This window comes from Aethalodelphis obliquidens, unplaced genomic scaffold, assembly GCF_003676395.1.
Source record: "Aethalodelphis obliquidens isolate GAN/ISIS:26980383/991018 unplaced genomic scaffold, ASM367639v1 scaffold9, whole genome shotgun sequence".
NCBI lineage: Eukaryota > Metazoa > Chordata > Mammalia > Artiodactyla > Delphinidae > Aethalodelphis > Aethalodelphis obliquidens.
In genome coordinates, this window is record NW_020837953.1 from 7,712,520 (window position 1) to 7,728,249 (window position 15,730).

Below are 15,730 nucleotides of genomic sequence, written 5' to 3' on the forward strand. Positions count from 1 at the left end.
CTTCCTTCCTTCCTTCCTTCCTTCCTTCCTTCCTTCCTTCCTTCCTTTCTTTCTTTCTTTCTTTCTTTCTTTCTTTCTATTTATTTTTGGCTGTGTTGGGTCTTTGTGGCTGCGCACGGGCTTTCTCTAGTTGCAGCGAGCGGGGGCTACTCTTCGTTGCGGTGCGCAGGCTTCTCATTGCAGTGGCTTCTCTTGTTGCAGAGCACGGGCTCTAGACATGCGGGCTTCAGTAGTTGTGGTTCGCAGGCTCTAGAGTGCAGGCTCAGTAGTTGGGGTACATGGGCTTAGTTGCTCTGCAGAACGTGGGGTCTTCTTGGACCAGGGCTCGAACCTGTGTCCCCTGCATTGGCAGGAGGATTCTTAACCACTGTGCCACCAGGGAAGTCCTTCTTCCTCTTTCCTTACCCATGTGCAAGAGGAGTTTGGGGGCCCAGGGATGGTTAAGGAAACGGTAGAGCTGCAGCAAGCTAGTGGCAGCAAAGTGACCTGGGCAGACGCTCCCTCTGTGGGCCTCAGTTATCTCCATCCATAAACCTGGAGGCGAGCTGTCCCTCTGTTAGAGCGACCCCTTTCCCAGAGTGCACTCAGAGAGCCAGGTGCCATGGGGCTCTGCCCCATCTAGCTGGCAAGTCGCTTTCTCTCTGCGGGTCTCAGTAAAATGAAAATATCAGCTGAAGGAGCTGAGAAGTCCCTTTTGCTCTGATGATCTTATTTCTGGTCCTGGGTCCTCTCCCAGCTGTGTGTGATCTTGGACAAGCTCCTTCTCCTTTTGGTGCCTCCAGAGACACCTCCCCGATGGCTGTGGGAGCCCAGGGTCAGACCCTGCACTAGTGCTAGGCCAGGCTCCAGATGTGGCCCAGGCTGCAGGCGGCCTCCCAGCTGGAGGACAGCCTCGGCATCAATCAGGGGTGACACACAGTTCAGCATCACCAAGATCATCGTGGGAGACGGCGGGCCCATAAATCCCCGACTGCCCAGACACCAGAGGCTGATATATGTCTGAGGCATTTCCCGGAGAGGGGTTGAGACTTCCAGGCCTCTGCCTACCAGCTCTTTCCTTTTCCTCCTGCCAGCCACCCAGCTTCCTTCCCCCTACCCTCACAAGCACTGCCTCCGTACACACACGCGTGCACGCACACACAGGCTCGCACGAGCCCAGACACTTAGAGTCACACAGGCCTGGCCGGGAGGGGCTGCAGGGAGCCACCACATAAGGTGGAGAGACCAGGAACTGTGGGATCTTACAGACGCAATGATTAAAATCCTGGCTTAGCCACTGCCGACAATTTCACCTCTCAGAGCTCCGGCTTCCAAAACTTTCAAATGCGTTTAGTCATGTCCACCTCAAGGCGTCATCGTGAGGAGGGACAGCGGGGCTTCCTTCACCACCCTTTTCAAACTGCAGCCACTGCAACCCTTACCCACACACGTTCTGCTCTCCCCGCTCCCCGTCTTTCTCTTTTGCTTGTTTTTCCTTCAGACTACTCTGACGCTTAGGTGTATATTACATATTTACTGCCTCCTCACTCAACTAGAATGTGAGCTCCAAGAGGGTAGGCATTTGTGGCTGGTTTTTCTCTTTTCATTTCTGCATCTGGTGTTTAGAATAGCGCCTGCACATAGTGGGCCATAAATACTTCTTAAATGATTGAATGAATTGCCTGGTATATGGCAAACATGATCAGCCAATAATAGCTTTCATTATGATTAAGAATATTCAGTCAGTCAGTAGTTTATTCAGCATTCACTGCACCTGCCAAGCTCTGTGCTGGGCTCAGAGGGCGCTGAGAAGTAGGCAGGGGGCCTGCCCTGGAACTCATAGTTTGATGGAGTTAAATGGAGTAACGTGTGTGAAACGTCCTCGTAGGACTGCTTAAGAGCCATCCCCTCTCTGGGCCTCGGTTTTCCATCCACCACCCTTTGGATAGGGGCTTGGAGAGGGTGGGGGTCAGACCGCCTGCCCCCATGGCCTCCAGCTCCCCACTCCCGTCCATCCTCAGTGGTCCCCATGAACGTGAGCTGCTCCCGCACGGACTTCCAGATCCTGATCTCCGCGCAGGCAGTGGCCCCGCTAGAACGGACCAAAGTCTACCTGGGCAGCCGGAGCTGCGCTGCTCAGGACGTCGGCAGCAACTTCCGGATCCAGGCCCGCTTTGACACCTGCGGCACTGAGTCTCAGGTAGGGGCTGGGGGAGGAGGGCGGGCACGAGGGAGGGGCTCTGATCCCTGGGGAGAGGCACCTGCCAGGCCTGAGAATTCAGCTTCTCTTCCGGGCTCTGGTCACCCCACAGGCCTGGATGCAGAGCTCAGCCCCTCTTGATTTTACCTAACACGCTTGCTCAGTGTAGACACAGCAAAGAACTCAGGGGAGACAGAGAAGGGGTGTCCTGCTGCACGAGCTGGCGACAACCAAAAGCCCCTACTGGGGGCCCCTCCCTCAAGGTCCTGGGAACTGCCTGTTCCTGGGGGCCTTCCTGCTGCCCCCCTCCCCCCTGGAGCTCCCCAGGGCCACCCGGCCCCCACCCCTCTAATGCACAGAGCTGTTTGAGGGCTGCTGCCTCCTGCCCACCCCCTCCCCAACCTTGCGATCCAAATCCCTTGCTGGGCTCCGCCAAACAAAGGGGCCCTTCGAGAGACAGGATCCGCCTCCCTCCAAAGGCAGCGAGGCGTACAAATGAAGTTCTACTAGCCTTGTATTTTGGAGGCCTAGAACCCAGGCTTGGGGCTCTCAGAGTCACCTGGTAGTGGCCCAGGAACCCTGGATGTTTGGATTCTCAGGGACAGGTTGGGAAGGGGAAAGGCGGAGAAGGCACAGTGGTCTCCATCGGGGACAACACCCCAGCCTTGGTGACGAATCTGGGGATTCGTTAGACTGTCTTGGCAGAAATCACGTGCTTTCCAGCAACCGTATTTCCCCACCACCCAACATTAACCGAATGTATGCCTCTGGCCCCTCCAGTCCACCCTCTGCTTCCCCAGCCTCCTGGCGGCCATCATCCTTTTAACCTGAGCAGAGGAGAAGTGGGAGGCAGTCTTAGCTGCCAGGATAATCTGCCCTCACCTCTACACCATGCCCTAAATCCCCTTGGGGTTTTCTCTGGGGGCCGAACCACGTTCCATAGCGTCATAAAATGATGGAGACAGAGAACCCCAGAAGCAAGGAATCATGAAATCTAGAACAAAGAACTCACAGACACTCAAGGTCTCAAAGTCACAGAACCACCACTAGAACCTGGAGCCACATAATCATAGAATCTTTTTTTTTTTTTTTAACATCTTTATTGGGGTATAATTGCTTTACAATGGTGTGTTAGTTTCTGCTTTATAACAAAGTGAATCAGTCATACATAAACATATGTTCCCATATGTCTTCCCTCTTGCGTCTCCCTCCCTCCCACCCTCCCTATCCCACCCCTCCAGGCTGTCACAAAAATCATAGAATCTTGGCATCAATATCATGGAAACATAAAAACTGAGAGCCTCAGACTCATGGATTCCTAGGGTAACACTTATAAGTCCTAGACCCATGAGGACCAGTCTCTGCATTGAGTTGCTTTCAAAGATGCACAGTTCAAATGGCCAAAAGCCATGACAGCCTATCTGTGCATCTCTTAAAAACCACAGAGACTTGATTTCATGACCGTAACACCACATTCGTGTGGACTTTCTTTCCTCCTCAAGTCTCACTCATCAAAACCCCATGAAACTTCCCCGCACACCTGTTTTGTGTGATTTTTCCCCTCCCTTCTTTATTATGTGGATTCACTTCGGCCCTTTCACTAGGTCCCCTTCCACTCTCAGGTTCTGTCTTTCTTTTTCCGATTCTGTGTCACAAAAGTCCAGGACTGGGCTTCCCTGGTGGCGCAGTGGTTGAGAGTCCACCTGCCGATGCAGGGGACACGGGTTCGCTCCCCGGTTCGGGAAAATCCCACATGCCGCGGAGCTGCTGGGCCCGTGAGCCATGGCCGCTGAGCCTGCGCGTCTGGAGCCTGTGCTCCGCAACGGGAGAGGCCACAACAGTGAGAGGCCCGCATACCGCAAAAAAAAAAAAAAAAGTCCAGGACACCGGTTCTCCTCAGAGGGTGTGGTGGTAGACAGGCTGAGGGCACAATGCAGGAGGCTCCTCTGGGGACGTGGACTCAGAGCTTTTGGGAAGCCCAGAGTTGGGAGAGACCCACAAGGTCATCTGGTCCATGAAATTCCAGATCCGTGATTCCCCTTCACTGCCTTCCCCAAAAGGACCACCCAGCGTCCAACGATGGCAGCTTCCTGCAGGTCACGCCCGTTTGCTCTGTTCTGGGCAGCTTTGGATTTTAGAGAAGCCTCAGCTCAGAAGAGCCATGACTGGACGGGGCAGTTGGGCGGCCTGAGGAGTGTAACGGCTGCTCTAGATTAGGGGTGGGTGGGGAGAGTAGCCCAGCATCACTGCAGCACCCGATCCAGACCACACCAGACTGCCCGTCAAAATGCTGTCCCTCAGTCCCCAGCCCAAACACTCCACTGTGTCAGGGCGTCCTAAGTCCTGCCTCCTTCATCCATGGGGGTGGGGAGGGCAGAAGTGTGACGGGCTCCCCACATCACACTCCTCAATGGCTCTTCCCAACCCCAGGGTGGTGCTACTGGGCTGAACAGCACTCAGCCACAGGGACACATAATTGCTGCAGACATAATTGGGCAAAACGATTCCATAAGGAAAGTCAAGTAACACCAGGGACAGAGCATCTAACTGGGAGGCAGGAGACTCGGCTTCTGGATCTAGCTCTGGGCAAATTATTGCCTTTGCAGTAGCCACATCTGTAAATTGCCAAGGAAGGGAGATTGAACTAGATGTCCTGAAATTCCCCTTTGGTTCTACAGTCTTTGGTTTGAGTGAGGTGTGATGGCTAAGAGCACAGTTAAGAATCAGGCAGATCTGGAAGAGAATACGTTCCCTGTCAACTGTGTGCTGTGTGACCTCAGACAAGGGATTTAACCTCTGGGCCTCATTTTCCTTATCTGGCAAATGGGGATATTAATGGTACAAATAAGAGAAGGTTGTTGTGAGAATTAAATGAGATAATGCCCTTAAAATGCAGAGCCTGGAACATGGTGAATGTCCCTGTTGTTACTGTTACTGTCTTTCATAGACACCACGTCCTTCAAGCCAGAGCAAACACTGACCCATCGAGTATATATTGTCTTTTCAGACACCGTCGTAGTTCCTCTTTTACAGGTGGGGACACAGGCTCTGAGTGGGAAGGGAGTCAGTAGCCAAGCTGGGACTGGAAACCAGGCTCTGGAGTTGTGCCCCCTTGGCACCCAGTGCCTACACATCCAGGGGAACAGGGTCAGCCCTGGCCCCTTCAGGTGTGAGCAAGTGCCCCTTGATCCCCACAGAGAAGAAATAACACTTCAGTGATCGTCAGCGTGCTGTACATCGACTTCTCAGCCGGTGGGCAGGAGGATATCCACGAATACGAGGTCCGCTGTGAGCCGAGGCGAAAGGAGGCCTCTGTCCACCTGCTGTCCGGCTCCCACTGGCTTGGGCCCTATGCTGCCACGGCAGAGCACCTTCAGGAGGCACCACCCAGGGACGAGGCAGAGGCACTGGAGGGCCCCGTGGCCATGGTGGCCCAGGACACCAGTGACATCATCTTCCTGGGCCTTTGCATCCTGGCTGGAGTCCTCATGGTCATTGCCATAGTGGTCCTGATGCTGCTGTAAGCAGGGAGGGTAGGGAAGTGGCATCTGGCATCCCTGGGAGGCAGCTTGGGCACCCCACAACAGGGGCAGGACCAGGCCTTGCTGACTTTATGATGACCATGGGCAAGTCACTATCCCCCTCTGAGCCTCAGTTTCCTGGGGACCTTTACTCTGCCCTGCTTATCTCACAGGGCTGGCGTGAGGCTCAGAGAAGAGGATGGATAAGAGCTGCGTAAACTATAGCATGCCATGCATGTGTGTGCAGTTGTTGTTGTTGTTGTTATTAATTTTGAAGATTTTCTGCTATAGAAAAGAACTCTGCTGTGTGTATTTGTCAGCATAGATAGTTGTGGTCACTGGCGACAGAGTTGATAAAACTGATTTGTTCTATAACTTGTATGACTGCTTCACCAGCTCAGGATACCAATAAGACCCCTCCTAATGTTCTGACTAATTGCTCATCTTAAGCATTCATTAGCAGGAAGTTCGGTATCCATCCAGGGCCCTCCACTCTCCTGAACTGATCCAGGAACCCTGAGGACTTGATCTAAAGCAGATTAGTCCTGCCTCCAAACTCCAGGAACAGAGAGAAAGGAAGCTGAAACCCCACCTAGTGCTGTTGCTTTAGCCCCTGCCACATGGTGGCGCTGTTGAAGACTGGTCTTGGACATCCTGGTGGATGCCTGTCCACCGGATGGACAGACCCCTAGAGTATAAACCACAGGCAGGCCCATACTATGCTCAGTAGTGAGGCTGGAGGCTGAGGACTGGTGTCTCTTTCATGTTGGTATTTTTCCTTAAATAAACCATGATCCTTGACTGAAAAACTGATTGAAGTCCCATGTGTCTCTGTCCTCACCCTGATGTTGAGCTCAGATTACTAGCCCATCCTTCTCCTCCAGCTGAGCTCTCTTTTGAGCCCTCTGGACTTTCTCCTGCCATTGGACTTCACTCAGAGCTACTCCAGTCCACCCACATTTTTCTAAGTTCACACCACAGTGACCAGGGGTTGGATTTCCAATGCTTCCCTGTGAGAAGACCTCTGGCATCCTTATGCGAATTGGTCCAGCACTCCCCAGAGCCCTATATATCAAGAAGTGGAGGGCTTCCCTGGTGGCGCAGTGGTTGAGAGTCTGCCTGGCAACGCAGGGGATGCGGGTTCGTGCCCAGGTCCAGGAAGATCCCACGTGCCGCGGAGCGGCTGGGCCCATGAGCCATGGTCGCTGAGGCTGTGCGTCCGGAGCCTGTGCTCTGCAAGGGGAGAGGCCAAAGAAGTGGAGCAGTCTTGTTAATGAAAAATAAACAAAAAATACATTTATAATACATGAATTTCCCCTGTTCACCTTTATATTTGCATAATGAATCACTTTCATAATAACAAAAATCTCCAAATTGACCGTGCCGACCACTGACATCAATTTAAAAAATTGTAGTCCAATTACAATCCCTTCAACAATCCAACAAACATCCACTGGTTTCTAGCCTTGTGCCTATTGCTGCGACAGGCTCCAGGCATACAGAGGGGAGCAAGTCAAAAGAGATTGCTGACTTCAAGAGGCTTACAGTCAAGTGTAGCCAAATCAGGGACAGGGAGGGCAGAGAAGTTGGTAATTTGCAGAGAAAAGACCTAGAGAGAAAAGAGCTGATATAGCAAGAAATGAATCAAGCAAGGGAAAAAGAGTAGCCTGCACATTGGGAGAACTGGGTTCAAGTCCACACTCTTCTTTTTAATTGAGTGAGCCTGAGCGAGCCACTTTGATGCTATGAGCCTTGATATACCCACCTGCAGAATGGGACCAAAGTTCCAGGTCTGTTGTGAGGGCATAGCAACATGATGAATTAGAGGTCTGTCAGGGTCTTGTGCCAGCAGGAGACTCTGGGGTGTTTGGAACAGAGGCCCCAGCCTCTTCCTCTCCCATCCACTTCTTGCTCTCAGACTCCTCCAGCCGCTGAGCCAGGCTTCCTTCACCAGCCTGAGTTGTGAACACCTCATAAACTTCCCAGGTCTCAATTTCCCTGTCTGGGCAGGACTGGACACACAGCATATACTCTCTGAGGATGACCTTGGATGGGGTTCTGCCTCCCGGGCCCATGAGCTGGGTTTTGGGGTGGCAGCGGGAACTAAGCTTGCCTTGTCCTCATCAGGTCATCAGATGGGGGAGACGATAGGCCAGCCTGTGGCAGGACCAAGGGCGTCTGCGCACAAAGCTGGGAGCCTCGATCTCCACCCTCAGCAGCTGATCTTCAAGGGCCCCAGCACGGAGGCTGGAGCTGTGCCTCTGCGGACAGACCACCCGGGTTGAACTCAGGCTCCGCTACTTGCTAGCTGTATGACCTTGGGCAGGTCACCTCATCTCTCTGAGCTGCAGCCTTCTACCGGCAAAGTAGGAATAATAATAACACTGACTTCATCAGTCCATTGTGGGGATTAAATGAGATAATGCATGACAGTGCCCGCCCATGGAAGGAGTCAACAAAACTCACTTATTACCATTGACCTATGAGTCAATGGTAATGAGCAAAGGCTCTGGCCTCGAAACCCAAGTTCTAGGCCAAGCTTTGCCACTGACTTGCTGTGTGACCTTGGGGGAGCCCATTTCCTTCTCTGGCCTCAGTTTCCCTATTTCCAAAATGTGGCAGGCATCGCTATCACCCCCAGCACCATCACTTCCATAGCTAGTATTCTTAAGCACCCCTACATGGCAAGGGTTTAAGATATATCCTCCCGCTTAAGCCACCTTGTGAGGCAGACATAGTTGCCCCCATTTTACAGATGAGGAAATTGAGGTTTGGGGAGGGAAAGTGCTGTGCCCAAGGTCACATGGCTATGACATGTTGAAACTAGGCTAAGAGGGACAGTTCTTCCCTGTGCTGGGGGGACTATGCAGCGATCTGGGGCCTCTTGGGACCCCAGGCCAATGCTCTGCTTGGGAAAGGACTGGAATGGCAGAGAAAGAGAGGATGGTTTTATCTTCCCAATCGTGCCCAGATACTGCTGTTCCCAGCCCTCCGGGCAGCCAGTGCATTGATCATCTTGCAGGAAATGACAGTCTTTATGACAGCATAGTGTCTCCAGAAACGAAAGGGCTGAACTGATACCCATTAGCCAGTGCGCCCTGGCCCTGGAGGTGTCGGGCACGGGGGGTGGAGGGGGCGGGCATGGCGCCGCTTTCCAGCTCACCTACCATTTCCCCTTTTCAGAGGGTAGGGGGCTGTGGGAAAAGCCAGGCTTAGACCCCAGGGCCCTCCCTATTGGCGTATGGCCTTGGGGTGTGCCTCCCCCCAGCCTGGAGCTTTGGTTTCTCCTGCCAGCCTGTCCCTGTAGGGCCGATATTATTGATGAGGAAGCCCTTGGCAAATGGCTGTGCTGGTCCTGGGAAAACCTCTCCTGGCCTGCAGGTCAGGCAGACCTGGGTTCCTTTCCAGTTCTTTCTCTGACTCTATGTGACCTTGGGCAAGTTGCTTAACCTCTCTGAACCTCAGTTTCTTCATGTGTGGAATGGGGGTAGAAAAACCCTCCTCATGAGGTCATTGTAAGGACTGAGAGAAAAAGAGGGTGTGCCCCACATGGGGCCTCCTCCTGGACCTTTCAGGAAGTGGTTGCTGGCCGGCCCTGGGCTCTTCTCACATCCCAGAGCTGGAAGGGCCTTACAAGAAAGCAAGTTCCCACCGACTCCTAGGAGTCTCCCCTGCACCCAACCTGCCCTGGCCTCCCGGCTTCCCTGCTGTTCATCAATAGACCGAGGTCGTTCCCACCCACGGCCTTGCTCGCTCCTGGTCCCGCTGTGTGGAAAGTCCTTGCACTGAGCGTCCCCTGACCTGGCTCCTGCACATCCTTCTCTGCCCAGTGGGCCCCCAACCACGTATCTAAAACTGCACCTCCACCCCGTCACTTGGTACCCCTTTGCTTTGCTTTGTCTCCTTCACAGAATGAACTGTCACCCGAAATGGTGTGAGGAGTGTGCTTACTTTTGCCTGTTTACGCCCGCTTCCCCTCAGTGCAACGCCAGCTCCGTGAAGTCTGTCTTCATCAGAGCCTGGTACACGTGGCCTTCAGTGAGCTCTTGTGGTTGAATGAGCGAACAAACAAGTGAATGAATGGACGATTTCACACAACTCCCTTCGTTCGACCCCACGTGTGTGGCAGTACTGGTACTTTGGTGCTTTCTGAGTCAAGGACACTTCCCATGTCTTCTGTGTACTGCATCTGGGCACAGAGATGAAGACTGGTTCAGACACGACCCCTCCCTTCAGGAACTCACATCTGGGGGGACGAGCCAGCTGTTAGGCACACAGTGCTCAAAGGGACGGTACCAGCTATGTCAGTCAGGGTTGGCAGGAACCAGCAGATAGCCCACTGAATTCAGGAATCTGAAGCGTGTTTAATAAAGGGGCTGTTTACAGATGTGCGGGCGGGTGCAGAGAAACCACAGGGGAGTGTGCAGAACCTGGGGCTAGGTAACCGTGGGGTCCTTACTGTCCTCTGGCTTGAAAGGTGAGGAGAGGAGACTTGTGCTTGGAGGGACACAGCCAACCAGGGGACCCCTGGCTCCTCCTGCCCTCTAGTCTTCCAGGGGGGTGGGGGGCTCCTCACTGGCTGAACCCAGAGGGATGGGCACAGAGCAGGGTGGAGAAGAGTGACAGTGGATCTGGAGACTAGCACAGAAATAAGCCAAGTACTTTCCTCTCAAAGCCTTTTGGGAACAAGACAGGGTTAAAATTACTGACTCAACTTGTGCTAGAGGAGCCCAGAGAGACTCATGGCGCCAGGAGGCTCAACAGACGGAGGAGGAGGAATGGCATCCAGGCACAGGGAACTGCATGTGCTAACACAGAGGCATGAAGGAGCACATCATGACTGGGAGACAGGAAGGGTGCGGCGGGCAGGGGCTGGGAGGGATGCCGGGGGGCGAAGCTGGAAAGGCAAGCTGGGAAGTTATTATTTAGGGCACCTGTATGACACCAGCTGCTTCTCTCGGAACAATGATGGAAGCAGCCCCTGTGTCCTTGGCTTCAGAATGAAACCCACTGGTTTCATCAATGATGCTCTTAGCTGTCATTGATGTCTTCTGGGACACAGCCCACCACGTAGAAGGGCTCTTAATCTGTTGGCACCACGCAGGTTGTTGGGGGGTAAACCAGCTTAGCACCGTGAGCTGAACCTTAGCTTCATGGCTGTCTCTGCCGCTTCCTGGCCAAGTAACCTTGCTTTGTCCATCCACCAGTTCTCTGGGCCCCCTTCAAGAGGCACTTCCCCAGCACCCACCACAAGCCAGGACCTGGGCCAAGGCTCTGGTGTCCAGAGAGGAATGAGGCACAGGTGGTGTCAGGAGCTGGACTTGGGAGTAGGATTCCCATCTTAGCTCTGCCACTAGCTTCCACAACCTCTCCAAATCCCAATTTCCTCATCTGTGAATTGGGAATCATAGTAGAAGCATTTTTTGGAGTTTACTCTATTCCAGGCATTTTTCTAGATTTTTTTTTTTGCATTTACTTTCTCCTTTAATTCTCTAAACAGTAATTATTATTATTATTTCCTCAAAGAAACAGTGGAGGGAGGATTGAAACCCAGGCACTAGGTCTGTCTGCAGAGCCCAGACCTTACAGTAGAGAAGGTGAGGAGAGTCAATGAGAAAAACAGATAACAACTGGAACTCACGCTTGTAGCTGTAACAAAACACATTTTAGATATTAATACTGAGCGTTTTGTGCCTGGCGTTCTTCTAAGAATCTAAGCACTTTCCATAAATTAGTGCCTTTGATCCTTGTAATAATGCTATGAGGCATGAGTACTGTTATGAGGCCCATTCCCCAGATGAGGAAACTGAGGCACTGAGGAGTTGAGTAACTTGCTTGAGGTCACAGCGTGTAGCTCTCATTAGGTGAAGGCTAATACTGACAGCAGGAATTGTTCTAGACACGTCACATGGATCAACTTGTTTAGGCCTCACAGGAGAGGAGCTTGGACAGAGAGGGTGGGTGTCTTACCCACAGTCGTATCACTAGTTAGTGGTGCTGCCAGGCCTCAGATCAGGAGTTCTGATTTCAGAGTCCAGCAAGACTAACACTATGGGGCACAGTGCCTAGTGCAGAGCACGTACTCGGTAAGTATTGACCAGTCCCAGCCTGAAGCTACAAAACGACTTGGGGCTCCTGAGGTCCCAGAGAGGTCCTGACGAAATGCTGCCCCATCATGGCTGCCTCGTCAAAGGCTGCTCCCGGTGGAGCCTTCCAGGAGCCCTTGGCTACCCTGGCCTGCTGTTCCGTCCCTGCAGGCCCCGGAACACACAGCGCCCGAAGCCAGGCCCAGCTGTCCTGGACACTGAGCCTCAGGGCCTCCCAGGACCACTCTACATTCCCCTCCAAAGTCAACGACGCCCCAGCTGGCCTCCCTCCTGGAAAACCAGTGGGCTCACTGCCCTCTGCTGGCTTCCTCCAGGCCCACCCAGGCTCTGAGAAGGCCGCTCCGGCGATCTCAGCACCCTGGCTCCACCTGGGCCTGGACCCCACGGCTACACTGAACATCCCTGGCTACAGCTCTGGGAGCTGCACTGCAAAGAGCCTGGACGCCATCTCTTTCAGAGTTGCTGCAGAAATGGAGATATAGTAGCAATTGCTCCTGCTTACTGAGCCCCCCAGGGACATGGGTGCTTCAACCACCCTATTCTTCATGACTATCCCACTTTACAGATGAGAAAGCTGAGGCTAGCCAGGCTGAGGAGCTTACCAGAGACCACCTGCCTGGTAAGTGGTGGAGGGGGAACTTGAGCCCAGCTCCTGCTGGGGGATCTTTCCATGAAACCAGACCATATGGATTCTCCCAGATGGTCCTCCTGCTGTTTGTACCGAGCGGACAATTCAGGGGTATTTATTCATGCCTTTGGGTGCCTGGCCCTGAACTTACGGCTGCTGGGGAGACAGGGCGATGTGAGTGGTGTGGGTAACCTGCTCCTAAACCAACAGTGACACAAAGCAGGTGAGCGCTGGGGCCAGAAGAGGAGCCCCAACACTGCCTGGAAGCAGGGAGGGTCCTCTGAAGGCAGTGATGCCTGGGCAGGGTCCTGGGGGATGAGGAGGCGTTAAAACAGCTGAAAGGGGAGAAAGGGCATTTCAGGCAGGCAGGGCACGGCTGTAGATCAGAGATTTGGGAGCCTCGAGGGAACCCCAAGTTCACCAGGTGGGACAGCACAGAGTGGGAGTGGAGAATGGAGGTGACAAGCCCAGAAAGGCAGGTGGGGACAAAGCCTGGCTGTTGAAATTCTTCCCACACAGCGAGGCCAAGGCCTGGGGGATCTTGGGGGGCCACGTCAGCTCTTGGTCCCCATTTGGGGATCCCCAAATCATAAAGCCTGTGCACTGGCTTTATAGTCGAAGCCCAGAGAGAAAGCAATTGGCCTAAGGTTACCCTGAGGAGCCAGAATCACACCCAGGTCGCCTGACTCCAAGGGACACTCTATCCCCGCAGCGCAGTCTCATGGCCCTTCTCCATCCTGGGGGGTGAGTTTCCACCTGATCACCGTGGGGGCGATCAGGGCCCCCAACCCCTGGGATTCCCCTGGCAACTCTGTTGACCAGGCCCCACCCATATCACCTGGGTGAGGGAGTTTCCCTGTCTTTGAAATCAAACACAAACAAACCCCAAACAGAATCTGCCCCACACCTGAGCTGCAGGTAGTCACAGCCCAAGCCTGTGGGGTGTATACACCTTCTGGCTCACACCCAGGAGAGGGAAGGAAGCTGTTTGAATAAAAACTCCCCTGGATGGGTGCCCAGCATTTAACAGTTTGCAAAGTGCTTTCTCCAAATATTCTGTCTTTTTGATCCTCACACCTGTCCTGAGAATGAGGTGTTGCCCATTTTTTAAAAAATTTCATTTATTTATTTATGTATTTATTTTTGGCTGCGTTGGGTCTTCGTTGCTGCGCACGGGCTATCTCTAGTTGCAGCAAGCAGGGGCTACTCTTCGTTGTGGTGCGTGGGCTTCTCATTGCGGTGGCTTCTCTAGTTGCGGAGCACGGGCTCCAGGCGTGCGGGCTTCAGTAGTTGTGGCTCGTGGGCTCTAGAGCGCAGGCTCAGTAGTTGTGGCGCACGGGCTTAGTTGCTCTGCAGCATGTGGGATCTTCCCGGACCAGGGCTCGAACCCGTGTCCCCTGCATTGGCAGGCGGATTCTTAACCTCTGGGCCACCAGGGAAGTCCCAAGGTGTTGCCCATTTTGCAGAGGGGGAACCTGAGGCCTGAGAGGTGAAGTGATGTGCTCAAGGTCACACTGAGAGTTGATGACACATCTAAGGTTAGAAACAAGCAGCCGCAGGAGGCTGCATCTGCTGCCCACACATCGACCAGACGGCTTGTCCCTGATGAGGGTGGTGGGCAAAGCCAGGAGGCATTTGGTCTGAGTGGGACAGAGGAGGTGCCACTGAGGCCGAGTCCTTCAAAGATGCACAGCAGTCAGCAGGCAGAACGGGGGGAAGGGATTTCTGAGCAGAGGGAACAGAGTGAGCAAAGGCCTGGAGGTAGGAAAGCAGGTGGACAGTTCCAGAACAGGGAGTATTCCAAGGGGGCTGGTGCACAGGGGGTGTGGGGATGTGGGAGGTCCTCTCCCTCCATCCCAGGGGCCCCCTTCTCCCTTTGTCTCCAGTTGCCTCCCTCAACATCTGCTTTGCTGTCACTGTCAGTGTTCAGATCTGTCTCCCCCATCATTCTGGAAGGTCCTGAAGGTCAAGGACCCTGTCCAGTTCATCTCTGTGTCCTCAGCCTCCAGCACAGGGCTGGCCTGGCAGAGAGATGGAGTCAGCGAATGAATAAAAATGAATAAATGAATGAGTCCACAGTGCTGGGGCTGCGTATGAAATAGCAGCTAACAGCTTTTTGAACACCAACTGTGTGCCACCAGGTGCTTGGCTAAAAACTGCTTTTTACATGTATCCTCTCTTTAATCCCTTGAGGCCTGTGCCAGCATTTAAATTGTATTATCCTAATAATCTCCATTTTACAAATGAGGAACCAGAGGCACAGAGAGGTGAAGTAACTTGGACAAAGGCACAAAGCCCAGAAGTATCACTGGAATTCAAACCCAAGCCACAGGCTCATCGGAGAAATTTTGCACACGCTCTCAGGCATGTGGAGAGATGTCCTCCTGCACACGTGTGTGCACACACACACACATACACAGATATGGATGCATACAACATGGACGCCCGGGCCACAGCCCCATGCTCAGGTGGGCGCTGAGTCTCTCACCCACTTCTCCTCGGGTTGCAGCTCCCTGTCCTTAGGCAACTCTAGTTCTGTCAGGGTTGTGGAAATGCTCTCTTTACAGTCGTCCCTGTCCTCACAAACCCCAACACAAAATGCTGGTTCCCTATCATGAAGGAAGCAAAGATTTCCCATCTGCCTCTGGCGTGCCAGGCCGTGTGCCAGACTCCTTGCTAACAGTGTCACCCCTGGAGAGCACGCCCAAGGTCGCCCAGAGTCAGAGGTGGAAAGGGAGCTCCGATTTAAGTGGATGGGACCCTCCAGAGCAATGTGTCCCCCACTGCCCAAGTTTCTCACCAGGACCCCCAAGCCCCGTTAAGGTCTGCAGAGGGCAATCCAGTCTCAGGGAACAGAGGAGGGACCAGAGAGGGGAAGGCCTTGCCTGAGGTCACACAGGCAGTGGAGGGAGCTAGAACAAGGGCTGGCGGTGGGGGACAGGTCTCAAGAGCACGTGTCCATGCAGAGCTGAAATTGAGGCTGGCTGGGGGCTTGTCTGGAGGTTTGGGGAAACACTGCCTGGACACTGGCTCTCTTTGCCAACTCAAAGCTGAAAGGGACCCTGGAAGGGAGGGGCCCGCTGGGTGTCGGGTGTCCAGACCAGGCCTGCAGTGCTGAGCAGCAGGCGACTTTGTGTGCCTGAGTCCCTGTGCTGCCCTTCACACGTGCGGCTGGACGGGATTCCCCTCGCGTGTGGCTGGGTCACAGGTGCGAGAGGCTGCATGTTGCTGCGTGTGCAGGTGTGTTTGGAAATATATGTGTGTCTAACATTACCCCCACTGCACTCTCATCTGC

General features: G+C 53.7%; 1 protein-coding gene across 1 annotated transcript in view; it reads left to right on the top strand.

The window, feature by feature from the left end:
• Window positions 1-6,343, top strand: part of CDCP2 (CUB domain containing protein 2) — a 20,687-nt gene extending 14,344 nt beyond the window's left edge. The window contains exons 6-7 of the mRNA XM_027110678.1: window positions 2,001-2,179; window positions 5,377-6,343. Coding sequence (XP_026966479.1) covers window positions 2,001-2,179; window positions 5,377-5,703 — 506 coding nt within the window. The 3' untranslated portion in view covers window positions 5,704-6,343. The remainder of the gene's footprint in view (window positions 1-2,000; window positions 2,180-5,376) is intronic.
• The last annotated feature ends 9,387 nt before the right edge of the window (window positions 6,344-15,730 follow it).